Source organism: Rhinolophus sinicus, chromosome 16, assembly GCF_057876585.1.
Source record: "Rhinolophus sinicus isolate RSI-liver-muscle chromosome 16, RSI-T2T, whole genome shotgun sequence".
Lineage (NCBI taxonomy): Eukaryota > Metazoa > Chordata > Mammalia > Chiroptera > Rhinolophidae > Rhinolophus > Rhinolophus sinicus.
Genome location: NC_142516.1, coordinates 27,916,314 through 27,942,941, shown reverse-complemented (window position 1 = coordinate 27,942,941; position 26,628 = coordinate 27,916,314). Strand labels below are relative to the sequence as shown.

The window sequence follows — 26,628 nt, the reverse complement described above, 5'->3', positions numbered from 1 at the left end:
TTATAGGAATCTGGTGGAGCTTCAAGAAACGGTGGGCTATGTTGCTGGAAATTTAAATGAAAACTTGGAGAGCCTCAGAAGCCCCCGTGAGGAATAGACAGGTGTGTGAGTCTGCATGACACGTGTCTTAGATGGAGGGGGCCACGACAAAGGTTTAAAACTCAATAGTGCATGACCAGATCTGAAACAAATGGGAACATGATCAACATGAACTTTGATAAATGCATCTGAGGTAGTTACTCATCCTGCCCTCTGGCAACCTGTTCTCTGCTTAACGCCCACTACTTTTAGGGACCTGAACACACCTCTGTTGCATTCTTTGTGCTGTTTACATATGTTCTCTGTTCAGAATGCTCTTTCCTCCCTTCTTTGACGACTCCTGTCTACTGATCAAACTCTGAAATCACCTTCTCTGTGCCTCTTTCTATACAGCACTTCTGCAGGGATAGCTAATAATAGTGCTTGTAAATTGTATTGTATTTATTGAGATGTCTGCCTTTCCTTCCACATTGTGAGTCCCTAGAAGACAGGAATGGGATCTTTTTAAACTTTCAATCACCAGGACTCAGCACAATGGCTGGCATGTTGCAGTACAGACTTGCTGGCTGAATGGGAAAGCATCTACCAGATGTTGGAAAGATTCAAACTTAGCAATTATGTCCTTTAATGTTTGAGTATAGGGATTTAGAAAAAAAAATTTCCATATTTAAAACCATTTGCTCAGGCTTGAAACATTTCTCTTCTGAAGTGTTTACTTATCTAAAAAAATGACAGTTGTTGAACCGATCAATTTATTTCCATATAGCAAGCAATATTTCTTTCTTTGGTAATAATCTGCCAAAGAAATATTAAAGTCAATATGCCTTTGGCTAGTGGAAACATAAGTATCACTCAAAAAGCACCTACAATCCAGTGAGGCCTACAGAAGGGGAAAACATCCCCTTGGGGGTATGACAATGGGTTTTACGGCTGAGAAGAGGGAGGTTGGGGCTCTTTGTGAATTCTGTTGCTTTCCAATTCCTGACATACATTTCACTAGTTGGGGGATTAAAAGGTTTACTGGTGAGAGTGTTAGTTGTCAAAGGATTGAGGGCAGATTCTACAATCCTATAAAAGAGAGTTCCGGCAGCTTCTCCAACAGAAATCTAGAAAGATTTGGTATCTTGGAAATCATTTTGCCCTATTGTTATACTTTTTTAGTTCTTCTATAACCATCCTGCTGCCCTTGGAATAAACGGTAACGTTCATGAGCTTAATTTTTGCCCTGTTGCTCTCATATCCTATTTGCAGGGCACGCTGACATTTCCCCTTGAGGTTCTATTTGTTTTTTCCTCACATATTTTGAAGCTCTGTTGTTAGGCTCATACACATTAAGGACTGTTATGTCTTCTTGGATAATTGAACCCCTTTATTATGATGCAATGTGCCCCTCTTTATCCCTGACAATTTTCCTGTTCTGAAGTCTGCTTTGTCTAAAATTAATATAGCTACTCCCACTTTCTTTTGATTGGTATTAATTAGCATGGTATGTCTTTCTCCATCCCCCACCCCATTTTTTTAAGGAGGGCGCAGCTCACAGTGGCTCATGTGGGGATCGAACCGGCAACCTTGGTGTTATCAGCACCACGCTCTAACCAACTGAGCTAACCAGCCACCCTGAGTGCCTTTACTTTTAAAGGATAATTTTGCTGCATATCTCAAGTTTGTATTTTGTTGCTGTTGTTGTTGTTTTTACCAACACTTTAAATATTTCACTCCACTCTCTTCTTGTTTGCATGGTTTCTGATGTAATTCTCATCCTTCTTCCTCTATAGGAAAGGTGTTGCTTTTCCTCTTGCTTCTTTCAAGATTTTCTCATTGTCTTCGGTTTTTTTTAGTTTGAATACGATATAGCTAAGTGTAGATTTTTGGGCATGTATCCTGTGCGTTTTCTTCTGAGCTTCCTGCATCTGTGGTTTGGTGTCTGTCATTAACTTTGGAAAATTCTTGGCCATTATTACTTACAATATTTCTTCCATTCCATTCTCTTTCGCCTCTCCTTCTGGTATTCCAATTATGTATATGTTACATCTTTTGAAATTGTGCCACAGTTCTTACATATTCTGTTCGGGTTTTTTCCTTCATTTTTTTCCCCTTTGCATTTTAATTTGGAAATTTTCTATTGATGTATCTTCAAACTCACTGATTTTTTCCTTGGGACCATGTCCAGTCTACTGACAAGTCCATCAAAAGGAATGCTTTTTCCTCATCTTCATTACAATGTTTTTCATTCCTGGCATTTCCTTCTGATTCTTTCTTAAGAGTTTCCACCTCTCTGCTTACATTACCCAACTGTTCTTGCACATTCTCAACTTTTTCCATTAGACCCCTGAGCATATCATTCATAGTTATTTTAAATTCCTTGACTGATAATTACAAAATCTTTGCCATATCTGAGTCTGGTTTTGATCCTTGCTTTGTCTCTTTAGACTATGACTTTTCTTGCCTGTTAATAGGCCTTGTAATTTTTTGTTGAAAACCAAATATAATGTATCTGGTAGTGAAAACTGAGGTGATTAAGCATTTAAGGTTAGGTTTTAAATTAATCTGTTCAGGAGCTGGACTGTGTTTCATGTTTGCGGTACCAGTAGGTATCAGAGGCTTCCATTTCCTCTAGCATCTTTGTTGTCTTTGGATTTCTCCCAAAACTCCTTCTTATATAGAGATTGGACCTTGCAACTCTTTCAGCTGTAAGCCATTATTTTACTGGAGCCCTGTGGATGTGGTGGTAAGGTATAGGGAGAGGGAAAGCATTTTATAATCCTATGATTAACTTTTAGTCTTTAGTGGGCCTGTGTTCTTGGGCTGTGACCTTCACAAGTATTTCTGTTTTTCCCTCCTTAAGAGGGACTGGAAGGGTAAGGGGGTGCTGCAGTTGGGTAATGCCCTCCTGCCCCCCACAAACCTCTCACTAAGTCTTTTCTCCTGCTGAGTAGACCTTCGTTATGGAGAAGGCTCTGGTATATTTCAAAACGGTTTCTTTTCCCATCCTCTACCAGAAACATGAGGATTTTTTTCTTGGCTTTTTACCTTGAGAATCTGGTGAGCTTCCTGGAGGTAAAATCCAAGGAAGTGTAGGGTCTCCCTAAGACTGCAGTCCCCAGGAGTTTCTCACTCTCACACTAGACCATACTCCACCTCCAACAATTTGTCAATGTCACTATTTAAATGTTCCTACCAGCTTAAGGCTCCAGGGACTTCTACTTCCGGGTAAGCTGATCCTGGCTGTGATTCTCTGATTTGCATGGCTCTTCAGATTTTGGGGGGGGGGGGGGGGGGGGCGTGAGAGGGGCAGTTTGACCTGCAATCTCAATTCTCTGAAGAGTCCAAGAAAAGTAACTGTTTTTAAGTTTGTTTAGCTTTTTTCTTCTAAGGATACGAGTGACAACTTTCAAGTTCTTTACAAGTCAGACCTGAAACTGGAGGCCCTTAGAATTCTGTAAAAGCAAACTTACAGTATTTTGTCATTTACTCAATTACAGTTAGCCTTCTGTATCTATGGGTTCTGCATCTGTAGGTTCAACCAACTGCAGATCAAAAATATTTGGGGAAAAAACGTTATATTTTGTTGATGATATGTACTATGTAGTTAGGCCTACAATGGTTGTGTGTACTAAACATGTACAGACTTTTTTCTTGTCCTTATTCCCCCAAACCATACAGTATAGCAATTGTTTACATAGCATTTACATTGTTTTAGGTATTATAAGTAATCTGGAGATGATTTATAGTATACGAGAGGATGTGCATAGGTTATATGCAAATATTATGCCATTTTATATAAGGGACTTGAGCATCCAGATTTTGGTATCCATGAGGGGTCCTGTAACTAGTCACCCCCATAGATATCAAGGGATAACTTACTCCCCTTCACACCTCCTCTGCTCTAACCAAATTGAACTCCTCAGTATTCTTCATCCCAATCTTTTCTCCAATCCTACCCTGTGTCTTTCACCTGGAATATTCTCCACCAACTGCCTTTCCCTCTCTGCACATCCAAATCCAACTCATCTTTCCATGTCCACCCCAATTTCTAGAATTTCTAGATTTAATGTCTCCTTCCTCCAAACACCTATTTTACAATCTGATGTTTTTTTGACGCATCACTGTCTACATTTTATTCCAGTAAGTTGGTATGTGTTTTGTTGCCGCCTCCAGTGCTTTACAACCTTTTCCCTATCATGGCACAAATAGAAAATGATATTTGTAAAGCAGAACTAAGAGAGAAAGCTGCTCTCAGCCTTTGCCACTGGTTTACTTACACTGGGAGCTGGGGAAGTTAATCTCTCCACACACCTGTAACACATTCAAGCACAGGGCTTGAGAAGCTGTTATGTACTCACAGACATGGAGAGCCAAGTATAATAGGAAATAAAGCTAGAAAGCAAGGTTGGACACATGTGGAATGTCTATCTATTTGCATGACTGTATATCTATCGTGTGATATTACTGACATTCAGAATAACTAAGCTACTACAAAATTCAAGGTGTTTTGTTAATTGCCCAAGTTTAAATAGCATTTATTAGGCTGATGCAAAAGTAATTCTAATGCTAAGTATGTTTACTGTGTTTTAATTGAAAGCATAGTGTACAGTAGCATCTTTTGAGGGTAAGTTGGAGGGTGAGGGGTGTGAGTATGAGAATTCAAGTCAGTGAATAAAACAAAACAAATTTATAGTCAAAATTGCCCCTGAAAATTGTTATATTGCTCACAAGGTCCATTAAGCATTGGTTTTAGAAATACTACCTTATGCAATAATTCTCGGGCACACTATGTTTTGAGAATAATTAAGGTAATTAAAAGAACAAAAGGTGGGGGTAGGAGTCTGTAGGCATATGTCTGGGCATTTAAGCTACTCTACATGTAAAATGATTATCAAATTCCTATGTGGTGAATGGTTGATGAGTGGAGAATTCTAGTGTTACTGGCTGCCGCAGAGTTTACTCCTTTTGGTTTGATATAAGGTCTTTATAACGTTATACGAATAGACTGGTGATGGTGATGGTGATGGTGACGGGGATGGTGACAGCAACGGTGACAATAATGGTGTGTGTGTGGTGGTGGTGGTAGCGGGGGACAGCAAAGCAAAAAGTGGAGAGGATGAAGTACTACAGTCAGTGACCACTACATATAATTTTAAGATGTTATAAGAGTAGAAATAAGTGGGATTTTTGTGTCTACAACAGAATTCTCTTGATTAAAAGTAGTTCCCCGGAACGAGTTTAAGCAATTAACAAAAAGTGGGGTTGGGAATGGTAGGGTTTAGAAAGTTTTGAGGTATAACCAGACGTAAGTGTTAGATGCAGTTAAACCTTGAGAATAAACTGGAATTAGGAATTTGAATGTGCTGCAAACTCTGTTTCCTTTTTCTGCATCCAATCATTCTCCCCTCCCTCCCCTTTCTTTCTATCTCTTGCGTGGCTTTTGATTATATTTTCAAAGGGGTGAAGGCTTTAACAAAGGTCGAGATTACTGCTGCTATTTCACCACTATTTCAGACAGAGGTAATAGAGAGAAATAATATTAAGGAAGTATCTATTCCTTGTTTAGAAAGGTGTTTTATTTGTTTTAAATCAACAATTGCTAGTTCTATATTTTCCTTTCTCACTGTGGTATAACTTACATGAAGTTCACAAATCCTAGCTGTACAGCTCGATGAATTTTCACACATGAAATCTCACCAGATCAATATATAGAACATTTCCAACACCCCAGAAAGCTACTTCATGCCCTTTCCCAGTTAATCCCATTCCCAGGGTAACCACTTTTATCACTTTATTTTTAATCTTTCTTCATCTCAGTTCACAAGATGGTTGGAATGATAAAATGCACAAAGAAATAGAATGCATTCAGACCTACAGTAGATATTTCAATAATTCATCACTAGAGAAAGAACCTAGTGAACATAGTGGCTTTTAATGTTTTTGAACATGACCTAAAGAAACAACTTGTTTTTAATACCATGACTAGGATTTACATATACTCATCTCTCCACACTTCTAAACAGGATGTATGAGCAGCATGGTTTCCTCTGATTCACCAGACTATGGAGTGAAAAAACACGGCCACCAAGAGCTCTGCTGTGAGCATCTTTTCCGCTCAAGAAACCATCCCGACTAAAGCTAGAGTCCTATCCCCAAATTCCTGGAAAGGTATTTTATTGTTCCAGATTGAGTCAGGTGTCTACTCCTGGAACAATTCAATGGCCTGGGGTGTGGATTCATGCCTGTACAAAATGGCTGCCAGAGGCTCATTAACTGATAGCATGCAGATCTGGTGTGGAGAAACAGTTCCCAGAGAAGGAATGGGCTGGGAAGACAACTTAGGAGGCCTATATTATCACGCCAAATCTGAATCTGATTCTCAGGTTCTCCATATACTTACCCTATGATACTGGGAAAAGTATTTCTTAATTCATATAGATAATACATATTTTTCTCTTAGTCTGTTCCAAGCACTGTGCTAGGTTCTAAATAAATCATAATATATACCTTTCCCCAAGAAACAGTTTTATTCAGGTGTAATGACATACAATAAACACATACACACATATTTAAAGTGTACAATTTGGTAAGTTTTGACATGCATACACCCATGTAACTAGCACCACAATCCTGATAATGAACACTTCCATCACTCTCGAAGTTTCCTCATGCCCCTTTGTAATCCCTTCCTCTGCTCCCACCCCATTTAGCTAGTATTCTGAATTCTTCAAATAGGTCCTGTGATTCCCTAGAAACACAAACTTGATTGTGCTATTTTTGAAAGTGATCTTTTTGCCCACTACATTTTTAAATTGGCAATTTTGCTTAGGAAAGGTATTTCTCTGGACACTTTTTGAACTTGTTTCAATAAGCAATCATAATACCCGAACATTTTTTCCCCTATATATGTGTGTGTGTACACAAACACACATACACACACACACACATGTTTGGCTTTCCTGGTTCAGTTAGGACCTCAGGAAAATGTTGGCTAGTAGTATTGGGCCTGTTCCTAACAATTTCAGGGCCCAGAGCAAGAGTACAAAAAGAGGTCTATATACCAAATGTTTAAATATTTAAAGATTACAAATCAAGCTAACAAACTGTCAGATTAAAAGTTCTATCTTGCTACCTTGACACACCTAACTTACAGCAAACATAGGTTTAATAACTTGGAGGGCTAGGTTCAAATTTACAATCTTTGAGGGCTATGCTTCTCTATTGTACTTGAGATAACTTTTTCAGAACTTAACTTGAATAACCTTTACTTCAAAAGATAATGTTTAACTGACCATTGAATAAAAAAAATTTTCACATGGCATTGTCAAATACTTTAATTTTTCTCCTTAGAATTAAAATTTTATAAGTACCTCATTCCTAGAGTAAAAAACAAACATCAGTATTTATTTATTATACCCACAAAGAAAATCCAAATTTCTTAGATTTTGTGCTTTATTTTAGAAATTGCCTTCCAAGGCTTTCTTACAGGCCTCTAATCTTCCTTGGTCCACAATTTCTACCTCTACTCCCACTCCACTGGAAGATCCTAAGAATTGAGTTGCCTTAGCTATGGCTTGACTATCCTTATTCCTTCTGAGGACAAAACCATCAGTGGATACATCCTAAGCAAGTCATCTGAACATTGACAAACATGTGTTAAAAAGGCTGGGTCTGGAAGTTCGGCCATCCAAAGCGGAGGACCTGTAACCTGGACAGGGCTTCAAAGCCAGCTAATCTGCTTGTTCATTGGTGGTAGCAGGTATAACTGGAAGAACTTGCGATGGAAATTAGCATATCCAGCTGGAGTTCCAACTCTGCCACTCATTGGCTGCACTGGAGTGAGTCACTGAAAAAATCTTTGTTGAACCTCAGTGTCATTAGCTATAAAACTGGAATAAGGACATTGACATTAAGGGCTCAACTTGTTTTGGGGGGGGGGGGTGGTTATCAAACTTTTCTGAGCTTCAATTTCTGCGCCTGTTAGAGTTAAGACTTGTACCGGCTCCACCTCAGGTTTTGTTTTTTCTTTTCTTTCTGGGAGCAGTGGCGAGAGGAAGAAGGCACAACTTTTTTGAGCTTCAGTTTCCATACGTGTAAGGAGCTAAGAACACAGGGCCAGCGCAGTCAATAAAGTTCCTGGGAGAACAGAGGAAAAGGGACAAAAACTTTGCAGAACGTAGAGGGCTATACAAATATGAATTGTCTCATACTTCACAGTCAACAAACGGACGAAAAAAACCTTTGTGTGTCTCCTTCCTACTGGCTCGAGTGTTACCACCCCACTACATAAACCAAGACCACTTTTTAAAAAGATTCCCGCCCGCGTTTGTACTCACCTGCGCGTGGGTCACACCTCTCAATGCTCGGACGCGGCGGGTGGGGGCGGGGCCTAGCCCGGCCGGCCCAATGCGACTCCCCGCCCTGTCGCTCCCGCGCCTGCGCCCTACGCACCGACCACCCTCGAGCGCCCCGGCGGGAGGTAAGGGGCTCGCGGGAGGCCGCCGTAGGGTCGTCAGAGCCTGACCCGCATTGTGGGCCCGGCCCGCGGGAGAGGCCCCCCCCCTGCGGGAAAGAGGGGCATCAGATCGGAAGTGCGAGCGCCGTTGGGGCTCCTCCCGGCTCCAAGAAGTGGCAGTTTCGTTTTTGGAAGCACTGTCCGAAGCGGGTATAGGGAGGCGGCCCACAGGACGAGCGTGATGGCCTCCCGGGGTCGCGGGGTGGAAAAGTTCCTGGCGTCTGCCTTGCCCGTGACGCACTGTAGGCCTTAGGTCGCCGGGGTCCTCCGGAGACGAGCCCGCCCATCCGATCTCTGGTGGGGGGCGTTTGTTGTGTGTGGCCTAGGTGCGCCGTGGGTGACACTGCGAGGGGGTGACACTGCGAGGGGGTGACGCGAGGCTCAGGAGTGGTGCGGAGTGGACCAGGAGCGAGAGATCGGAGCCCCTTGTCAGCCTGACTAGGAGGTGGTTCACAGACGGTCCCACATCTAACTCCCTCCTTTTGTAAATTCGCGATCCTAGGCTCAGAGAGGAGACCTTATAGTAGGACTAAAGGCCTTTTCTTTCCAAAGTCAATACCCTGCCCCCCAGTCAGAAACACGGGGTGACGTGCTTGAGGAAATTCGGTGCCACCAGTGTGGAGAAATGTGGGATCTCTAAGCCGATGGAAGGTGTTCATTACTCTTGGGTGAGTGTAGGGGGGTGTTTCAGCGATTTTGGACTTTATCTGGGGAATGGGGCTTTTCTGTTATCAATAACCTCTTAAGTAATTTAGTTAACTTCCCAGTACTTTTTTCTCACGAGAAACATGAATATTATGGTACTCAGCTGATAATAGTTGTAAGTGCTAAATGGTAAAGTCTGTAACATCTGGAAACCCCTCCCCCCAGGTGTTAGTGTGGTGAATATGATTTCAGTTCTAAAGGTTTGCCCTGGGTTATGTGAAACATCAATCCATACATTACAAAAAGACTATTTTGAAATAATTTGACATTACAGAAAAGTTAGAAAAGTAATACAGAGTCCTCTACGGCCTCCTTTAATGTTCACACCTGATATGACTGGTACAATTATCAAAAGTAAGAAATTAACATCGGTACAATACAATAAACTACCAATTTTCTTCAGATTTCATTTTCTTTTCTTTTTTTTCTTTTTTTAGTAGTAATGACTTTATTCTGTTCCAGGGTCCAATCTAAGACCCATCATTGCATTTAGTTGGCATGGCTCCTTAGTCTCCTCCAAGACCAAGACTGAGGAGCTCCAATTTGACAGCTCCTCAGTCTTGGTCTTTTATGACCTTCACACTTTTGAAGGGTCCTGGTCAGTTATTTTGTACTGTCCCTCAATTAGGTTTTTGTTTTTTTCCCCTTATGATTTGATTAAGGTTATGCAATCTGTTGCTACCACAGGTGTGTATGTGCCCTTCTCAATCATTTGAGGGGTGCCTGACATGACACATTGCATTCAATTATTAATGGCTTAGTTAAGGCGGTGTCTCCTGGGATTCTCTAATGTAAAGTTACTCTTTTTCCCTTTGTAATTAATCGATATCTTGGGTGAGAACTTTTAAACTATGCAAATATCCTGTTTCTCCTTAAATTTTCACTTGCTAATTTTAGCATCCATTGATGGATCTTGCCTTCAGTAATTATTACTGTGATGATCTGATGGTGACTTTGTTTCCCATTTCTTCATTTATTAATGTTCTGTAAGGAAGAGCTGTCTCTTCTCATTTATTTATTCAGTTATTTATCAGTATGGAATCTTTTATTTTTCTACTTGTTATTATCCTACCCTTTTGTTATTTATTTTATGGCTCAAGTTGTTCCAGCTTTGGCCATTGGAAATTTTTTCAGTTGCTTCCTGTGCCCTTTTGACAACCCGCTATCCTCTTTTGAGAACTTCCTTCCTTTCTGGCACCATAAGATGCTCCAGGCTTATCTTGTGTTTTCCCTGCCCCAGCCCTGGGACCAATCACTTCTCCAAGGACCCCTGGTTTCTTTTTTTGGAGAGTGGCATTTAAACACCAAGATCTAGGGGCTAGATATGCTCATTGCTACTGAGGTATCATTGCTTCTAATGCCTGGCATGTGCATATATATCAGTGTGTATATGTATATATACACACACACGCATACCCATGCATACACAAAGATTTATTTTTATATTTGTATAGACATACATCTGTATATATATACAGATAGAATATATATATTCTATATATATACCTGAGTGTATATATATACACATATATAATAACACACACATACACACACATATATATATTTTTTCTGTTTATGTTTTTTTTAAAAAGTTCATTCTGATACCTCTGACTCTAACACCACAGGGTTCATTCTTTTCTTGTCCCTTATTTGTAACTTCTTTCTTTGACAGAAGTCTGGTTTTTGTGTTCTACAAAATATTTTCTTATTTGTTCGATCCAGTAATACACATAATTTCAGTATTTCTAACCCATACTTCTATGAGAAACAAATTTACTGACTAGAGTATGGTATAGTTTTCTGTAACCCTTTTTAGCTTTGTAGTATCCAGTTTAAATACAGTTTTGTAAAGTTACCTAGATTATTCTCTTCCATCCCTTCTTTCAGTATGATTATGCTATTTATAATACAGTTAATTTTATTTTTTATAGTGTGTATTCCATTTGGGTTTCCCCACATACTGTAGTTATTTTTGTTTTATAATTTATAAAAATTCGCTTTGTAGTATACAGTTCTGTGAGTTTTGATGAATACATATAATTGTGTATCCATTACCACTGTCATGATGCAGAACAATTCTATCACCCCAAATATTCCATTACACTTGTTAAAAAAATTTTAAAAGTAACACAGCTCTACAGAAGTTTGAGAAATTGGGCATTTTTGTGTTTTCTCTTGTCTTTTTCATAGGCATAGTTACATAGTTTGATGTTGATGTAAATGTATTTTTTGTTTTTTTGTGTTTTAATTATATCATAAATATGTTCCAATTTTCTGACTGAAAAATCAAGAAATGCTTAAATACACTTTCATTTATTATTCAATTGCACTTTTAAATCACATTTGTATATTGAATTACGATTTTCCCTTAAGAGCTTACAAACATTATTTGAGCTATTTTATCATCAGCCACTGCTGGACAACTTTGTGTTTCAATAGCATCATGATTTAGGCAATTATTTGAATGTTATGTTCTCTTCTTAGTTTTATATAGGCATTTTGTTATAATTTCATAAAAATGGAAATGCTGGAGAGAAGAAAAAATATTAGCTGGAAGGAGACCAAGAGTTGGAAAACAAGTTGGAAGGTTCTGGGGGCAGAATGGCTTCCCTGAGAGATGGCCCTTATGAGGCCATAGGTTTTTCTTGCACATGGAAAGCTGAGGGGCAGAGTCATGCATAACTCTGACCTGGAAATACCACTATTGGAACTCAAAAAAGAAAGCTAATCAGCATAGGGCAACCTTGAAAACAAGCCACATATCCAGTAACTGGAGATTGTTAAGCATTATAAACATTAGTGGAAGAGAAGACAGAATCATTTGAATTATGTCTCAAATGATACATAAAGTTTAAAGGCAGATGGGATAGAAAAGAGGATCTAGAAAGAGGGAACATCATTGCAAAGCCAAAAGTAGAGATTGGGTGATAATAAATTAGGCGGATCTACTTATGAACATTGTCTTTTCTTGTTAAAATAATAGGGAACTTGCAAAAGTTTTCGTTCGGAGCAGGAACATGTTACAGTTGGTGTTTGATATATAGTAATTTGGTAATCGGGGGAAAAATTGGAGAAGGCAAAATGTCTAAAGGCAGGCCAATTAGGACACTTGTAGTGTGCTAAACATACTGTGCTGTTTGACTAGAGTGATAGGATTAGAAATGGTGAAGAAGGGGCGTGTGAAGAAACATTTTAGTTTCATCAGCATCTATTGAGCACCACGGATGTTTAAAAACATTTTGATAGGAATAGTGATAGGTATAAAGATACATTCCTACAGTATTTACTCTGCATAGTAGAAGAAAACACAAGAAGCAGTGTGATAAACTGGAAAACATTAATGTTAAATAATTTAAAATTTATGAGTCTATTATATGTTAAATATAATAAGAAAAAGATACACCTTGTAGTACAACAGACACTTTGCACAAGCTGGCAATTCAGGAAAGAAGAAATGTAAATGGCTAATAAATCAATCCTATTAATAATTTAAGAATTGCAAAATAAAACAATAATGAGTAATGAGACACCATTTTGTCACCAGTAGAATGTTTAATAAAAATGATAATACCAAGTATTGGTTGGAGTATGGATAAATGGACATTTTGATGTATTGCTAGTAGGAATTGTAAATAGGCACAATATTTTTTTAGTACATTTGTTATCAAAAGTCCTACTTGTGTATACCTACTAATTCGATTTCCAGAAATAATTATAGATGTACTATGGATTTATGTATAAGGAGGGTAATTACACTGTGGCATAGTGTATAATGGTAGAAAATTAGAAACAGCCTAACTAGCAAACAGTAGATGATTAGTTGAATTATGTAACGTCTATGTAATGTAATACTCTGTGTTATAAAAAGATGCATTATAGAAAAATAATTTAAATAAAGACATTATTCTTAGATTATTCAAAATAAACCTTTTTTTTCTTTGTTTATTCATTCATTTATTCATTTATTCACCTAATAACAGTATATTATATTTGTTGCTACTTGCCATTCCACTCTTTTGGGTTTATTTTCTTTGTTGTTAAAGTATGTGTTTTAGTAGTTCTTTTAATGAGGGGCTTGGTAATAAACTCAGTCTTTATATATGTGAAAATTATTATTTTGCTTTCATTTCTGAATAATTTACCTGGGTATTTACCAATTCCCTCAGCACTTTGAAGCTGTTCCTGTCTTTTGGTGTCTTGCTTTGATGAAAAGTTTGCTGCTTTTGTTTTAGTTTATCTGTCTTTTATCCCTGGTTTGCTTTTTTAAGATTTTTTTCTTTGCCCTTGATGTTCTACAGTTCTATGTATTCAGGTAAATTTGTTTTTTTATTTATGCTATTTGGGGCTTATGCGCATTTTCAGTTTGAGGTCCTATAAATTCTCAGCATATTCTCTTTGAATAATGCCTTTTCACCACTTTTTTTATTCCCTCTTTATGGGACTTCTGTTATTGAGCTTCCCATTTTATCCTTTATGTCCCTTATCTTCTTTTTACATTTTGTATCTTTTAGTCCTCTGTGTTCTAACTGATATCTTCCAACAAATAATTCTCTCTTCAGTTACAGTTTACTGTTTACCCATCTTTTTAGGTGTTTGAGTAGGATTTTTTAAGTAGAATTTTAACTTGGTTTATTTTTAGATTGGCCTGTTACTGTTTCATAAAATTGTCTAATTTTTAAAAAGATTCTATTTCTTCCTTTATATCTTTGAATAGTCTAAAATGTACCTATTTTAATTTGCCTCTTAGATTACTATCTCTAGTCCCTTCGCTATGAATTTTCCTCTTTTGTTGGGTCTGAGGACTAACTTTTGGCAATTAACTTCTCTATGTATCTCCAGTTCCCATGCACTACTTACTGTAGGACTCCATTTTTGGTGAATGGAGATTTTCTTTTTTTTTTTTTTTGCTTTTGAGCTTAGATCAAACATAAAATCCAAATTACAAGAAGATGAGATAGTCTGTAAAACCAACACTTCAAGATTTTCATCTGTCGCAGGGGAACAAGCTCAAGAAGAAAGGAGCACTTGGTGTGGTCCTGGCATGTCATCTGTTTTCGGTCTCTGTGCCTTTCGCCGGCCTCCCAACAGTGCTGCTGTGTTGGGAGGTTCACAACTTCTGTCGTTCGTAGGAGCCACTGTGAGGAGGGCCCAGGGAAAAATGTGCCATTTTCAATGGAAAACAAGGGGTGGTTGCTTGTTATGATGACTATGTACTTTGGATCTGGATTTGCCACACCTTTCTTTATAGTAAGATACCAACTGCTTAAGAAATAAGGTTGTTTTACTTAATCCATGAAATAGATATGAAGGGGAGCATTTTAAGCGGTGCAGTCACTTTGAGAAATGGATCAAACTGTTGAACTCTACATACTAGACATATTTGTAAATAAACATGGCGTGGAAAAAAAAAAGATTTTCAAATATGAAAGAAAGAAGAGAAACAGAACATGATTTATAGTAATAGTTTGTAATGTTTCTGGAATGATAGATCCTCTTTGATAATCTCACGAAAGCAATGGACTGGGTCCTCTAAAATAACTAAAAAATACATTCATAAGTTTTCATAAAGATTCAGTGAATCCACAAAGCCTTTTTGTGAACCCCTATCTCTATGGACCCTGGTATACAACACCATAACCCAATGGGATTAACATGGTCAACTTAATTTTTTTTTGAAATATGGAGGTGGTTGTGGCTAATGAGATGGCATGAAACCATGGTGCCCAGCAGTGGTTTTCAAGCATGGTTAAGCAGTGGAGCCCTTTATGTATATAAAATCTAATAAACTCAAATTTATGAAATAGATATAAGTAAATTTTCCCCAGTTGGAGCAAGTGTGGGGTCCTAGAGCCTCATTTTCTAATCCCTGCCCTCTCCGATCCTGGCCCCAAAGGCCATACCCTTGGACTTCCTGGAACACTGGTAGAAAACTGCTGGTGAATTAGAACATTTGATTGTACTTTGAGGAATCCTGGGATCTTATTTTAGCTGTGCCAATGGTTATTTGTATTAGTTGTAGACAATGCTAATCACTTGGTGGAAAAGGGAAGAGTTAATTTAAAGGACATCAATAAGAAGAGTTGGATGCTGTGGTATACTTACAGTATGTAATTACGTAGATACATTATGATATTGGAAATTAAGTTTGATAACAAACAGAAATGGTAAGAATGAAATTTTTTCTTCCAATTTTGCCATTTGACACCTTTTTCAAAAAGGTTTCAATATCCCAGATACATTTGGAAATGAAAACTTGGGCAGTATATTCCTAGTTTTTTTATAAAGGTATTTCTATACATGCATGCATACATCCTTATGTAAAAAATGATGTGGAAAGACATACATCAAAATGGAAAGAGGAGGGGATAGGAGAAAAACATGGAAAGAGAAGTTAACTGGGTAAGCAGATGATTGTTGATTTTATTTTATTCTTTTCATATTTTTAAACATTCTAAAGTGAACATACATTACTTTTGTAGAGAAAAAAAGGTTTTAAAATAAAATGTTTCTTAAAAAACAAGTCATTCAAGTTTAGCATTAAGTTGAATACATATTTAGAATAAATTATAAAATTACCTAATAATTGGCTTTTAAAAATAGTAAGAACTCATTTAAAAAATTCTTAAATATTTCCCTTTTAGGTTTTTCTATATGAGTAGAGAAGACAGTTGTTGCAAGTAGAAGTGACATAACACTTTTTTAGGATGTCTGACGATGAAGAAAAAGTGAAATTACGCCGTCTGGAACCAGCTATCCAGAAGTTTATTAAAATAGTAATCCCAACAGACCTGGAGAGGTTAAGAAAGCACCAGATAAATATTGAGAAGGTAAGTTTTTCCATTTTCTACCACACACAAAAAATCCAGTTACATATTCTGATTTATATTTGTTGTACATTTTAGCTAAATTCAGAATATTAGATAAGAGGCTTTGCTGCCACATCTAGCTCCTATTGATTTAGCAATATTATTCATTGTTTTTAAATCTGGTTTTTCTGTTCTACAAAGACACCTCTCATTCCTTTTTTTAGGAAGGGATATAAGAATAGAATCTACATTTTTCTAGTTGTACATACTGATGTATTAGGCAGTTAATAATTAAATTGCAAACTGTTTCATAGTGTACCATAGTGTGGAGGCGGCGAACTTTGGCTAAGGGGCTACATTAACTTCATTCACCCGATGGCAAGTGTTTTGAACCTTGACTGTGTGTCTATCAGTAACTCCGATCCTCTTCAGGTGCATGTAGATTAAAGAGGCAAATCATTGTGTGATGTGAGGGAATTTCCCACTTTCACTGCTTCCCTTTGAGGAAAGCCCAACATTGAGAAATACTGCCTAGAGGTCAGTTTAGGAACCAGGAAGAGGGAAGAACTAGTCTCAGGGACTATGGTGGAGGTTGCAGAGCCTGGACTGGCCAGGGTCTGGTGGAATGGTGATGCCATTTATGGGACCATCAGGCTTACTGAGTGCTGAGCATTGATTTTGATAGGTTATATTTTTTCATAGGTCTTGTTTGCTGTGGGACAGGTCACTGGTATTTGCTCCTTCAAAAAAAAAAACACCTCTCCCAGTATCATTTTTAATCTGTGTGGCCCTTCACTGATTTTTTTTTTTTCCTGGGGTGATGGGGTGGCGGGGTGTGGAAGTGATCATTAAGCCTTTCAATATAAACAATATTTATCACCCTCAACTGACTACCTTATACAAGTAAAAAGAATATCAAACATTTTTTCTCCCATAGATAGCGTCTGTCTCCCTAGTACTTAAGTATTTTTAAAAACTATAGAAAGTAAGTGCCAAGAATATTATGATGAAAATTTCAGTGCAAATATGAAGGTATTAGCATATTCAAGATTAATATTTTGTCATTTCTTAATTTCTTTCTTCTTATCCATGAACAATAAGTACTGTGACTTTTAAGGATGGAGGAGTTGTCTGGTAAACTGGTTATTCTGGTCATGACCAAAAACAAATTAAAGGGTTCCATGCTTGGATGAATGAGGAGGGCTTGTTCTGTTAGCACTCTAACAGTATAAAAATAGACTTGTTTACGTTTGATTGATCAGATCCGGGTTGGAGGTTTGACACACTTTGGAGGTGTGTCAAAGTCCTGAGCTCATATTGAAGTATTCAGTTACAAAGATGACAAGAATTTGGCAGAATTGATTCTGAAAAGCAGAAATAGGTAGACCGTGGTCTGCTGAGACCATTTCTTTCCTTTATTATCCTATTTTACCTTTGAGGTTTGGCATGTTTTAGATTTCTTTTTTTCTTACATTCATTTTACATGAAAGTGCCTGCTGTCATTACCCTCAGAGCCTAATTACATGTACCACCCAAAAGATTATCAGTGGCAAAGTCAGAGAGAAAGGCGGATGGGACAGGAATGGGTGTATTACTGATTTGGTTAGTTGTGCCAGACTTCATAAGAAAATTATTCTAGGATTATATTGATCTTCCTTTGCTGGAACAGTTTTCTTTTAGCATTTGGTGAAATTTTTACTTATTGTGGAAATGTTAGTCAATATCAGAATAATTACAATTTACCGTATAGGTGATGTTGTCTGAAACTAAGCAATTAAACTCATACTTATCTATGTTTTATTCCATATTCTTGATTATTCTACTGCCTCTAGGATTTCTCATTAGTTATGAAAGTGACTTTTTATCTATATGAGAATGACTAGCGTATTTTAGTACATAGTTTGTGGCGATGTAAAAGCATTTAAAAGCAGCAGTATTCACTGTGGACAAAAGAGTTAAGAACTACGTTTGTAGGCCAGGTGTCTAACGATGCCTCACTGTCAGAAAGGCATATTCTTCCTGGGGGAAGGGTGTAGAAAGATAAAATATTTATTATGTTAGCCATCAGTCATCCAATGTGAATTTCAAAGAAGAAAGTCAGACTGAAGGGAAATTGAAGGTAAGCCTTAGTGGAGTGATTCTGCAACATCCGAAAACAATGAGAGCAGTGTGTTGTGGACACCTGGGGCTATGTTCCATAGGTCCTTCAGCATGACACGTTATTACACAAGATAGACGTGATTAGAACGTAATCCTGAAATTTGAAGTGTTAGCATTCAGCTTTCTTGGCTAATGTAGGATAGACTTAAGCATAGTGAATAGGAACAACAAGATAGTAAACGTGGAACTTCATTTTCTTTGTTTCATATTGTAGGGGGTTGAGGGAAAACTTATTGTGTAGCATGTATTGTATTAGTTAGTATGTGGTTGAAGTGCATGTGGCAGAAAACCCCAAAACAGTGTATGAAACAAGACAGAGGTTTTTTTGGTTTTTGCTTTCATTTTTAATCTTTCATTTATGGAGATGGTCTAGGCAGCTCAACAGTCATTAAAGACCCAGGCTCTTTTTAACTTGCTGTCTGATGCTCAGCTTGTTTCTATTACATATAAAATGGCAGCTCCAGCTCTAACTCGCACATCCACGTTCCCGTTAAGATTAAATAACCAGAAGCGTATTTCTTCTTTGTTCTCCTTTTTTCTCTCAATTCTCTCTCTTTCTCTTTATTCTTTTAAAGAGACGACTCCTGTTCTTGTTTCATGGATACAGTATCATATCGTCTCTCTATGGTGGTATTATTATTTTTTTGTTCTCTTTAGCTTGTCTGTTTTCCCGGTTTCCCTTTTTTCTTTATTTTCTTTTCATTTATTTCTCTCTCTCTCTTTCCTTCTCTCCCTCTCTCCTCTCTCCCTTTCTCCCTTTCTTTCTTCCTTTTCCTTTTTTGTGGTAGCCTACAGAATTACAGGCTTTGCTTGGTTAGCTGTTGATATTTAAGAGTGCTAATTGGAAGGTATTTGTGTGTGTGTGTGTGTGTGTGTGTGTGTGTGTGTGTGTGTGTTACAAGGTAGTAGTGGGGGCCTTATTACCTGGAGGGGTGAACGGGTGAGGATCTATTTTAATGGGGAACCACCAGATACTCTTCTCAAGTGTGGTCTTCTCTGGTGATAGGGGCAATGCAATTGCTTGGGCCTGCGGAGAGGGCATCTGGTGGACTACCTGTTCCTTACATAAACTTTAAACCAATCCTGCTGCTTTTAGCCCCATGGCACACATCTGTCTGGTTACCTGGTAGGTGGTATCTCTGGTTACTAAGTCTTTTTTGGAGTAGTGCTATGCTTGTTGGCTTGCTTCTTATTGCCTCTCACCCCCACCATCCACCCCTTCTGCAGCCTTAGTTTTCAGCTTTCTCAGGTCAGCTAAGTCAGTTGCAACATCTGCATAATCCTTTCAGCTTCCAAAATGTTAAAATTTCTTGTCAACTGATATCTTCCATTGTATTCTCATTGTTCTTGTGAATTTATACCTTTGAAAGTTCTGTACTGTCATTTTAGTTGGATTTTGGAAAAGAGTAGAGATAAATGTGTTCTATTTGACAGGTTTACTAAGAGGGAAATTATTTATCACAGGAAATAAATGTATGTCAGCTTTTCATAAGCGTTGGTGTTCATTGTTTCTTGCATTGTTAGCACTGAAAATGATGTAAAAAATAGGTTTCTAATCCTCAAGAAGTTTACAGTTCAATTAAGTATATAAGATAGGAAATATTTAGAACATGATAAAAGGCAACGTATACGTGTGAAAATGAGTGGCTTGGCTTAGTCAGGAAGTATGAAGCCTGAAGTATATGGTACAAAATCAGACATAATCAGTCTTATGGATGTTTTTATTGATTGATTTGTTTTTGTTTTTTAACTTGTGATTACAGCAAAAATCTTTTCCATTTCTCTTTTTAGTTTATTTCAATCTTGTAATCACATTTCCCCACCTCTAGTCTTTTTTTTTCTGGCAGAACCCTGATTCACTTTGCCTTCCTCTGGGTTTCAGGATAGGAAAGCTTCAGCCCAGGTGGTGATTGATGAAGGGAGTAATGGGGGTAATTTCATTCGTGCCATTGGTTAGCTGAACAATGTCATGTATTCTATAGTTCTGGCTAATGAGACTTGAGGGAAAAGCCTGTTTGGAATATGGAAATTTCTGAAAAAGATTTTTCTACTGTTATAAAGATATACATGGGAGGAAATGGTCCTTCTGCTTCTGCTGGTCTTGTGTCTCCCTGTTGTAACCAGAACTATAGCCAGCAGGCGACAAGTCTGAGGACAAAACTCTTCAAAACTCTGTTGAAGATAATAAAGCAGAAAGAATTTGGGTGCTTGATGACCTTCTAAGCTTCTGAACTCAACTACCCTCGAATTGTCATCCTACTTCTAGGCTCCATCTAATGTGAGATGATAAATGTCCTTATTATTAAAGCCATTTTTAAATTTTGAGTTTTCTGTTACTTGCTACCAAAATCATCCTAGTTGCTTTAAGTTATAGATAGCATTGTTTTAAACTATCTCTGTAGTGCCACTGTGCAAGTAGATAATACAAAAACGATATTTTGTAAAAACAGTGCAGCTTAGAAATGCTTGTTAGTGGTCCCAACTTAACTAAAAATTTAAGGAATTATTTCTTGTAATTTTTTTCAGACATATTAAATCACTTTAACCTTTGTCTCCTCTCCAAAGATTTGGAATAATAGTTTTTAATAACGTAACCTAATTTAGTTATAACGTTGTATAGCAAGTAGAAAGAAGTCTGAACTATTTTATTCCTTATTTTCCTTAGAATTTTGTTATAAGAGATAAGGTCATTTAGTTCAGCTGCCACCCAAGACACTAATCTCTTCTACAGTTTACTTGACAAATGAGCAAATAATAATAGCAAAGGGAGTAGCTATTGTTTTTATTTGAGTGCTATGTTAGGGGTTTTATATACTGGGGGTGCCAAAAAATGTATACACATGACTTGTATTCATCTTTTGTTATTGGTGTATATTATTACAATTTTAATACAGTTTTTTCCTTTCTTAAAATGTGTATACATTTTTTTGGCACCTTCTGTATAGCATATCATTTAATATCCACAATATCCTTATACATTCGCCTTATTATTGCCTTCCTTTTTTATGTGGGGAAGCAGACTTAGAGTGGTTAAATTACTTTCTTGAGATTACTATGTTGGTTAATGTGTTAAACTTCTAATTTTGTATTTGAAACATAGTGTGCTTCTAATAAAAATGTGTTGAAAGAGTGAACATACGTATGCGTGTTTACAGCCTAAGATTACATCAGTTGTTTTAGAAGCTGCTTTATCTTGCTGGCTTTTTTATTTGTTTTATAATCAACTAAATAAAATCCATAGGACTTTTTTATATGCACTTCAGCTCTTGGGCCAGAACATATTAATACCTATTTCTTGTACAGTTGCTCTTTTTCATTTAAATGTTAGGCTTTACATTTGTCATTGTTACATTTCTTCTTATCATGTGGAATTGTGATCTTTCCTTTTTGTAATTATTCCTTCTAGTTTACGTTATCTGCAAATTTGGTAATTATGCATTCTTTGTTTTCAAGGCATTGATAAAAAATGTTGGACAGGAAAGGGACAGAGTACTCTGATATGCTGTCACCATTTCTCTAAGTTCTCACAAGCCATCTCTCTGATAATCTGGTATAGAATTTTCCCAAAGATTGACAGTCTGCAGTGTTTTAAAGGTACTTTCTTTGTGAAAATTGGGTCAATATTTGCTGGTCTCCAGGAGCCTTTCCAATTCTTCACAGTTCCTCATAGATAAGCAAAAGTGTTTCTGTGATCACATTTGCAAGGTCTTTTTGTTCACTTGATGTAATTTCTCTGGGCCTGTTGACTTGGACTCATTTGAAGTATCTAGGTTTGTTATTACTCTTTCTTGGTTTTCATTTTCCTCTTAATCATGTTTATTGTAGACTGTTCTCTTTCGAAGATCACTTTTCTCAATGAAGAAGGAAGAAGGAAAAAATAGAGTTGAATCCTTTTGCTTTCTTTCGTACGTCTGTTAACACTATCTACTCCATTTGCCCACCTTTAAAACATTGTTTTTTGTTCAAATCTCAATTTAGTTACTTATTGTGGAACATGCCCTGATTGATGCCATCCCCAGTCAAATATAAACACACCATCTTCACACCGCACTGGAATGGACCTTACAGTTCACAGATTTAATATTCACTGATGTAACCATTCAGGGGAAAACGGCAAATGCCCATGATCTTTAGAGAGTTGTAAAGGTAAAATTAAAATCTTCCTCATAGGATTATTGTGAGGATTAAGATTTGAAATGCCCCTGAATGCAAGGTAGATACTTGAAAATGGATTACTTCACAAGTAAGTTAGCCTACCCGAATACTCAGAGTTGGCACTGTCAGTGAATAGTTTCTAATGCATTAGGAGAGTTACAGCACTTCTGGGATTCTATCCTTTGTGTTTGTTTTGGAGTTTGTATTTTTGATAATTTGGTAGGCACCGTGAGGTGAATCACGTTTACCTACACTATTATTAATTATTATTAATATTTATCTTCATTACATGAGTAGCTCTCAGTTTATGGCTTGCAATCTTGTGCCATCTGTTTATATTACATAGCTTTTCTGTTAGGGTCTATTTTCTATTATGTAGATAATCATCTATGAAGACAAACTATTTTATTCTCTCTCTCCTTCTCTCTCTCCCTCCCCTGCCTTCTTCTCCACCCCCCTCACCTTATTGTACTGGCTAGATTTGTCACATGGTTGTCTTTAAATCCACCATGTTGCTATTTTTGTCAGTTTGTCCCATTTTTCTTCTTTTGCTCCCTTCTAATTGCATATTTTTTATGATTCCGTATTTTCTCTTTGTTGGCTTATAAATTGTACCTGTTTTTTTTGGTGTGTGTTTTTTTTGTGTGTGTGATTGCTTTATAGTTCAGAGTATTCCTCTTTAACTTATAACACTCTACCTTCCTAATATATATATCACTTCATGTATACGAACCTTAAAACAATATATTTCCATTTCCTCTCTCTTAGGGTCTTTGTAGTGTTATTGTCATGTATTTTGCTTCTATGTATGTTATTAATCCCACAATACATTGTTATTTTTGTTTAAATAGTGTTATCTTCCCAAGAGATTTTAAAACTAAGGAAAAAGACACATTTTGTATGTACCTATATTTACCATATTCAGTGCTTCTTTCATGCCTTTGTGTAGAACCAGATTTCTATCTGGTATCATTTTTTCATCAGCCTAAAGGGCTTCCTTTAACATTTCTTGCACTACAGGTCTGCTGGTGATGAATTCTGTAGACTTTTTTATGTTTGAAAAAGAACATTTTTGCCTTCGCTTTAAAAAAATATTTTCTCTTGGTATCGAATTGAGGTTGAGTTTTAGATTTGTTTTCAGTACTCTCTGTCTTCTGGCGTTTTTCTCATGAGACGTCTTTTGTCATTCTTTCCCTTGTTCCTCTGTACTTCAGCGTGCACATCTTTCTTTCCTCTAGCTGCTTTTAAGATTTTCCTCTCTCTCACTTATTTTAAGTAATTTTATTATGGTGTGCATTAATATAATTTTATTCATCTTTCTTGTTTGTAGTATTCCTTGAATGTCTTGTATCTATGGGTTTATAGGTTTTTATCAGATTTGGAAAAACTTTGGCCTTAATTTTTCAAATATTTTTTTCTGTCGTCTTTTCTCTTTTAGAGAGTCCAATTACCTACGTGCTATGTTGCTTTCAGTTGGCCCATGACTACTCAGTGGACACTCTGTTCATTTATTGTCCATCTTTTTTTCATGTGTTTTATTTTGGGTTATTTCTATTGCTATAGTTTTAAATTTACTGATCTTTTCTCTGCATTGTTTCATTTGCTATTAATCCCATCCAGTGCATTTTTCACTTCAGTTGCATTTTTAACTCTAGGAATTCAATCTTTTAAAAAATACCTTTCATGTCTCAGTATGCTCACATTTTTTCCTACTTCCTTGCATACATGGTATACATCATAATAACTTTTAATATCCTTGTCTTTTCTGTTAATTTCTATCATATCTGAGTCTGTTTCTGTTGAATGGTTTTTCTTGTTCCAGGTCATATTTTCCGGCTTTTTTGCATGCAAGATAATTGTTTATTGGATGCTAAACATTGTGAACTTTACCTTGTATACTGAATATTTTTAAATAAACCCAAGTATTTTTGAGCTTTATTCTGAGACACACTTAAGTTATTTAGGAACAGTTTGATATTTTTGAGGCTTTCTTTTAAACTTTCTGGTGTAGCATCAGAACAGCCTTTATTCCAGAGCTGATTTTTCCCCCGTAAAGGCCAATACTTTGGACTATTCTACCTGATGTCCAGTGTATTGCAATGTTTTTCCTCTGTGACTTGTGGTCATGTAACTGTTTCTGGCCTATGTGATCTTTGGGGCTGAGTTCACATGTTCCCTTTCAGTGGTTCTTTTTCTAACCTCAGGTAGTTTCCTCGTGTGCAGGCGCTGATCTGCACTCAGCTATAGACTTGAAAAGAAAACCATGTAGGTCTCTGGAGCGCTGTCAGTCAAGGCCTCTCCTCTCATTGCAATTGTCTCCTCATATGCAGGTCTCTTCTCTTTGATGTTCTGCCCCAAGAATTCTAGCAACTCTGGCCTCCCTGAATTCTCAGCTCTGTTTCATTAATTTTTCTTAAAATATCATGACAGATTAATATTGAGTAATAAATTTAAAAGTTTATTTTTAAACATGTATCTTTGGTTTCCATTCTCATCTTTTTATTAATATCGTAACACTATCCAAAAGCATTCATACTGGATCTGATGACATCAATTTTTCTTATAAATTAAAGCAGTTTGATAGTTGTTTTAAATGTATTTGATTGGATAATGGTTTTAAATTTATGTTTGTAAATATATATTTAATATAGTTCAATTATTTTTAAGCTTAATAGTTATTGTTGAGGTCTTAGGTGATGTAAAACAATTTAAGAGTCTCAAAAGAGGTGGTTTTTTATTTCTCTGCACTGTTCACTGCTAAATTTCAAGAATATGCAGAATAGCTCTATTTTTATAATCTATTATGCCTTACATACGTGAATGGGGCGTTTTCATGTTTCTGTCCTTTCAACGGTTGATTTTTTTTTTTATGTGTAGTATACTGAAAATGTGTTTAATGTCATTAATCCACATCTGCTAACATCTTAATTATTTGTATTTTTTATTCCAACCAAAAATAATATGTGATGTTTGGTGTTGATATTCCCATTTTGTATAGTGTAATGCTATACTGTTATCATTTTTTGCTATGGTTCCTGTCAAATGAAACATTTTCCATTATCAGGCTCATCCAGAGTTTCTTGGATGAAACTTTAAAAGCTGAACATTGCCTTGGTAAAAACTAAAACATATATATTAAATGTTTATTCTCATTTTTACATCCTTTTTATCTGTAGTATCAATTTTACTTTTTCTCTCAATTAGACTTTAGTTTCCAATACTTGACACTATCATTGACAGAAATTAAAATTCTTCATATATACTAAGAATCTCAGATGAATGCTATTAATCTTTATTTTTCACATTCTCATTCACTTTTTTTCCTCTCCAAAGAGTTTGCAATATAGACAAAGTTTATACTCTCATTTGGTAAACTAAATAGTATCTAGTGATTTTTTTTTGTTTTGCCACTTGCCAGAATTATGTAATGTTTTTGAGAATTTCCTACTTGTATGGTCTTTGGACAATTAACTGCCACTGCTAAGTCAGTAACTTTTTTAACTGGTATGTTTAAGTTTTGGTAGATGAGTGGGGATTTTTGTGGTAACTAGAAATAATCACTTTCGTGATAAAAAAAAAATTCAATACCTTTCCCCTCTCTTTTCTGTAGTATCAGAGATGCAGGATGTGGGACAAGTTGCACGAAGAGCATATCAACGCAGGACGTACAGTTCAGGTAAAGTTATAATAATGTTTCTAGTAAATCAGTATGAAAAAGAGCCTTAACAAAATTTTGCTAAAATACATGCCTTTGTAGATGAATCCTTTTATGCATATTTGTAACTATTTCCTTAAGGATGCATTTTTAGCAGGAATTACTAAATCAAATGTCATACATATTTTTAAGATTTTGATTCATATTACCAGAATTTCCTCTAGAAATTATATGTCAACTTACACTCTCACAATCACTGCATCTTCCAAAAACCTTATCCACCTTAGTATTACCCATTTCTCTAATTTTTGCTAATTAATTATTAAAATAATGCTGCTTTTTTGTTTTAATCCGGATTTTTTCTTTTATTGCTTTGAAGGGTGAAAGGTTTTTTTCATATGCACCTTGGAAATTGCCTGTTCATGTTCCTTGCATATATTGTATCATGTTGTTGTCCTTATAATTTGAAGATATTGATCTCCACTGTAATATTGTTGAATTAATATAGTGTTGTAAATATTCATTGCTAGTTACTGGCTTTTTAATAAATACATTTTAATTATTTTAACTTAATTTTTAAAAATCATATATTTACATAGTTAAAACTC

At 36.4% G+C, this 26,628-nt stretch overlaps 1 protein-coding gene across 4 annotated transcripts in view; it reads left to right on the top strand.

The window, feature by feature from the left end:
* The first annotated feature begins 8,422 nt into the window (after window positions 1-8,422).
* Window positions 8,423-26,628, top strand: part of STX17 (syntaxin 17) — a 53,821-nt gene continuing 35,615 nt past the window's right edge. The window contains exons 1-3 of one of the 4 annotated variants that reach the window (XM_019729223.3): window positions 8,423-8,503; window positions 15,886-16,071; window positions 25,976-26,041. In XM_019729223.3, the coding sequence (XP_019584782.1) occupies window positions 15,949-16,071; window positions 25,976-26,041 (189 nt within the window). In that variant the 5' untranslated portion in view covers window positions 8,423-8,503; window positions 15,886-15,948. Of the gene's footprint in view, window positions 8,504-9,069; window positions 9,208-15,885; window positions 16,072-25,975; window positions 26,042-26,628 lie in introns of those variants that run through there. The other 3 variants (XM_074330769.2, XM_019729224.3, XM_074330770.2) reach the window with 3 other exon arrangements.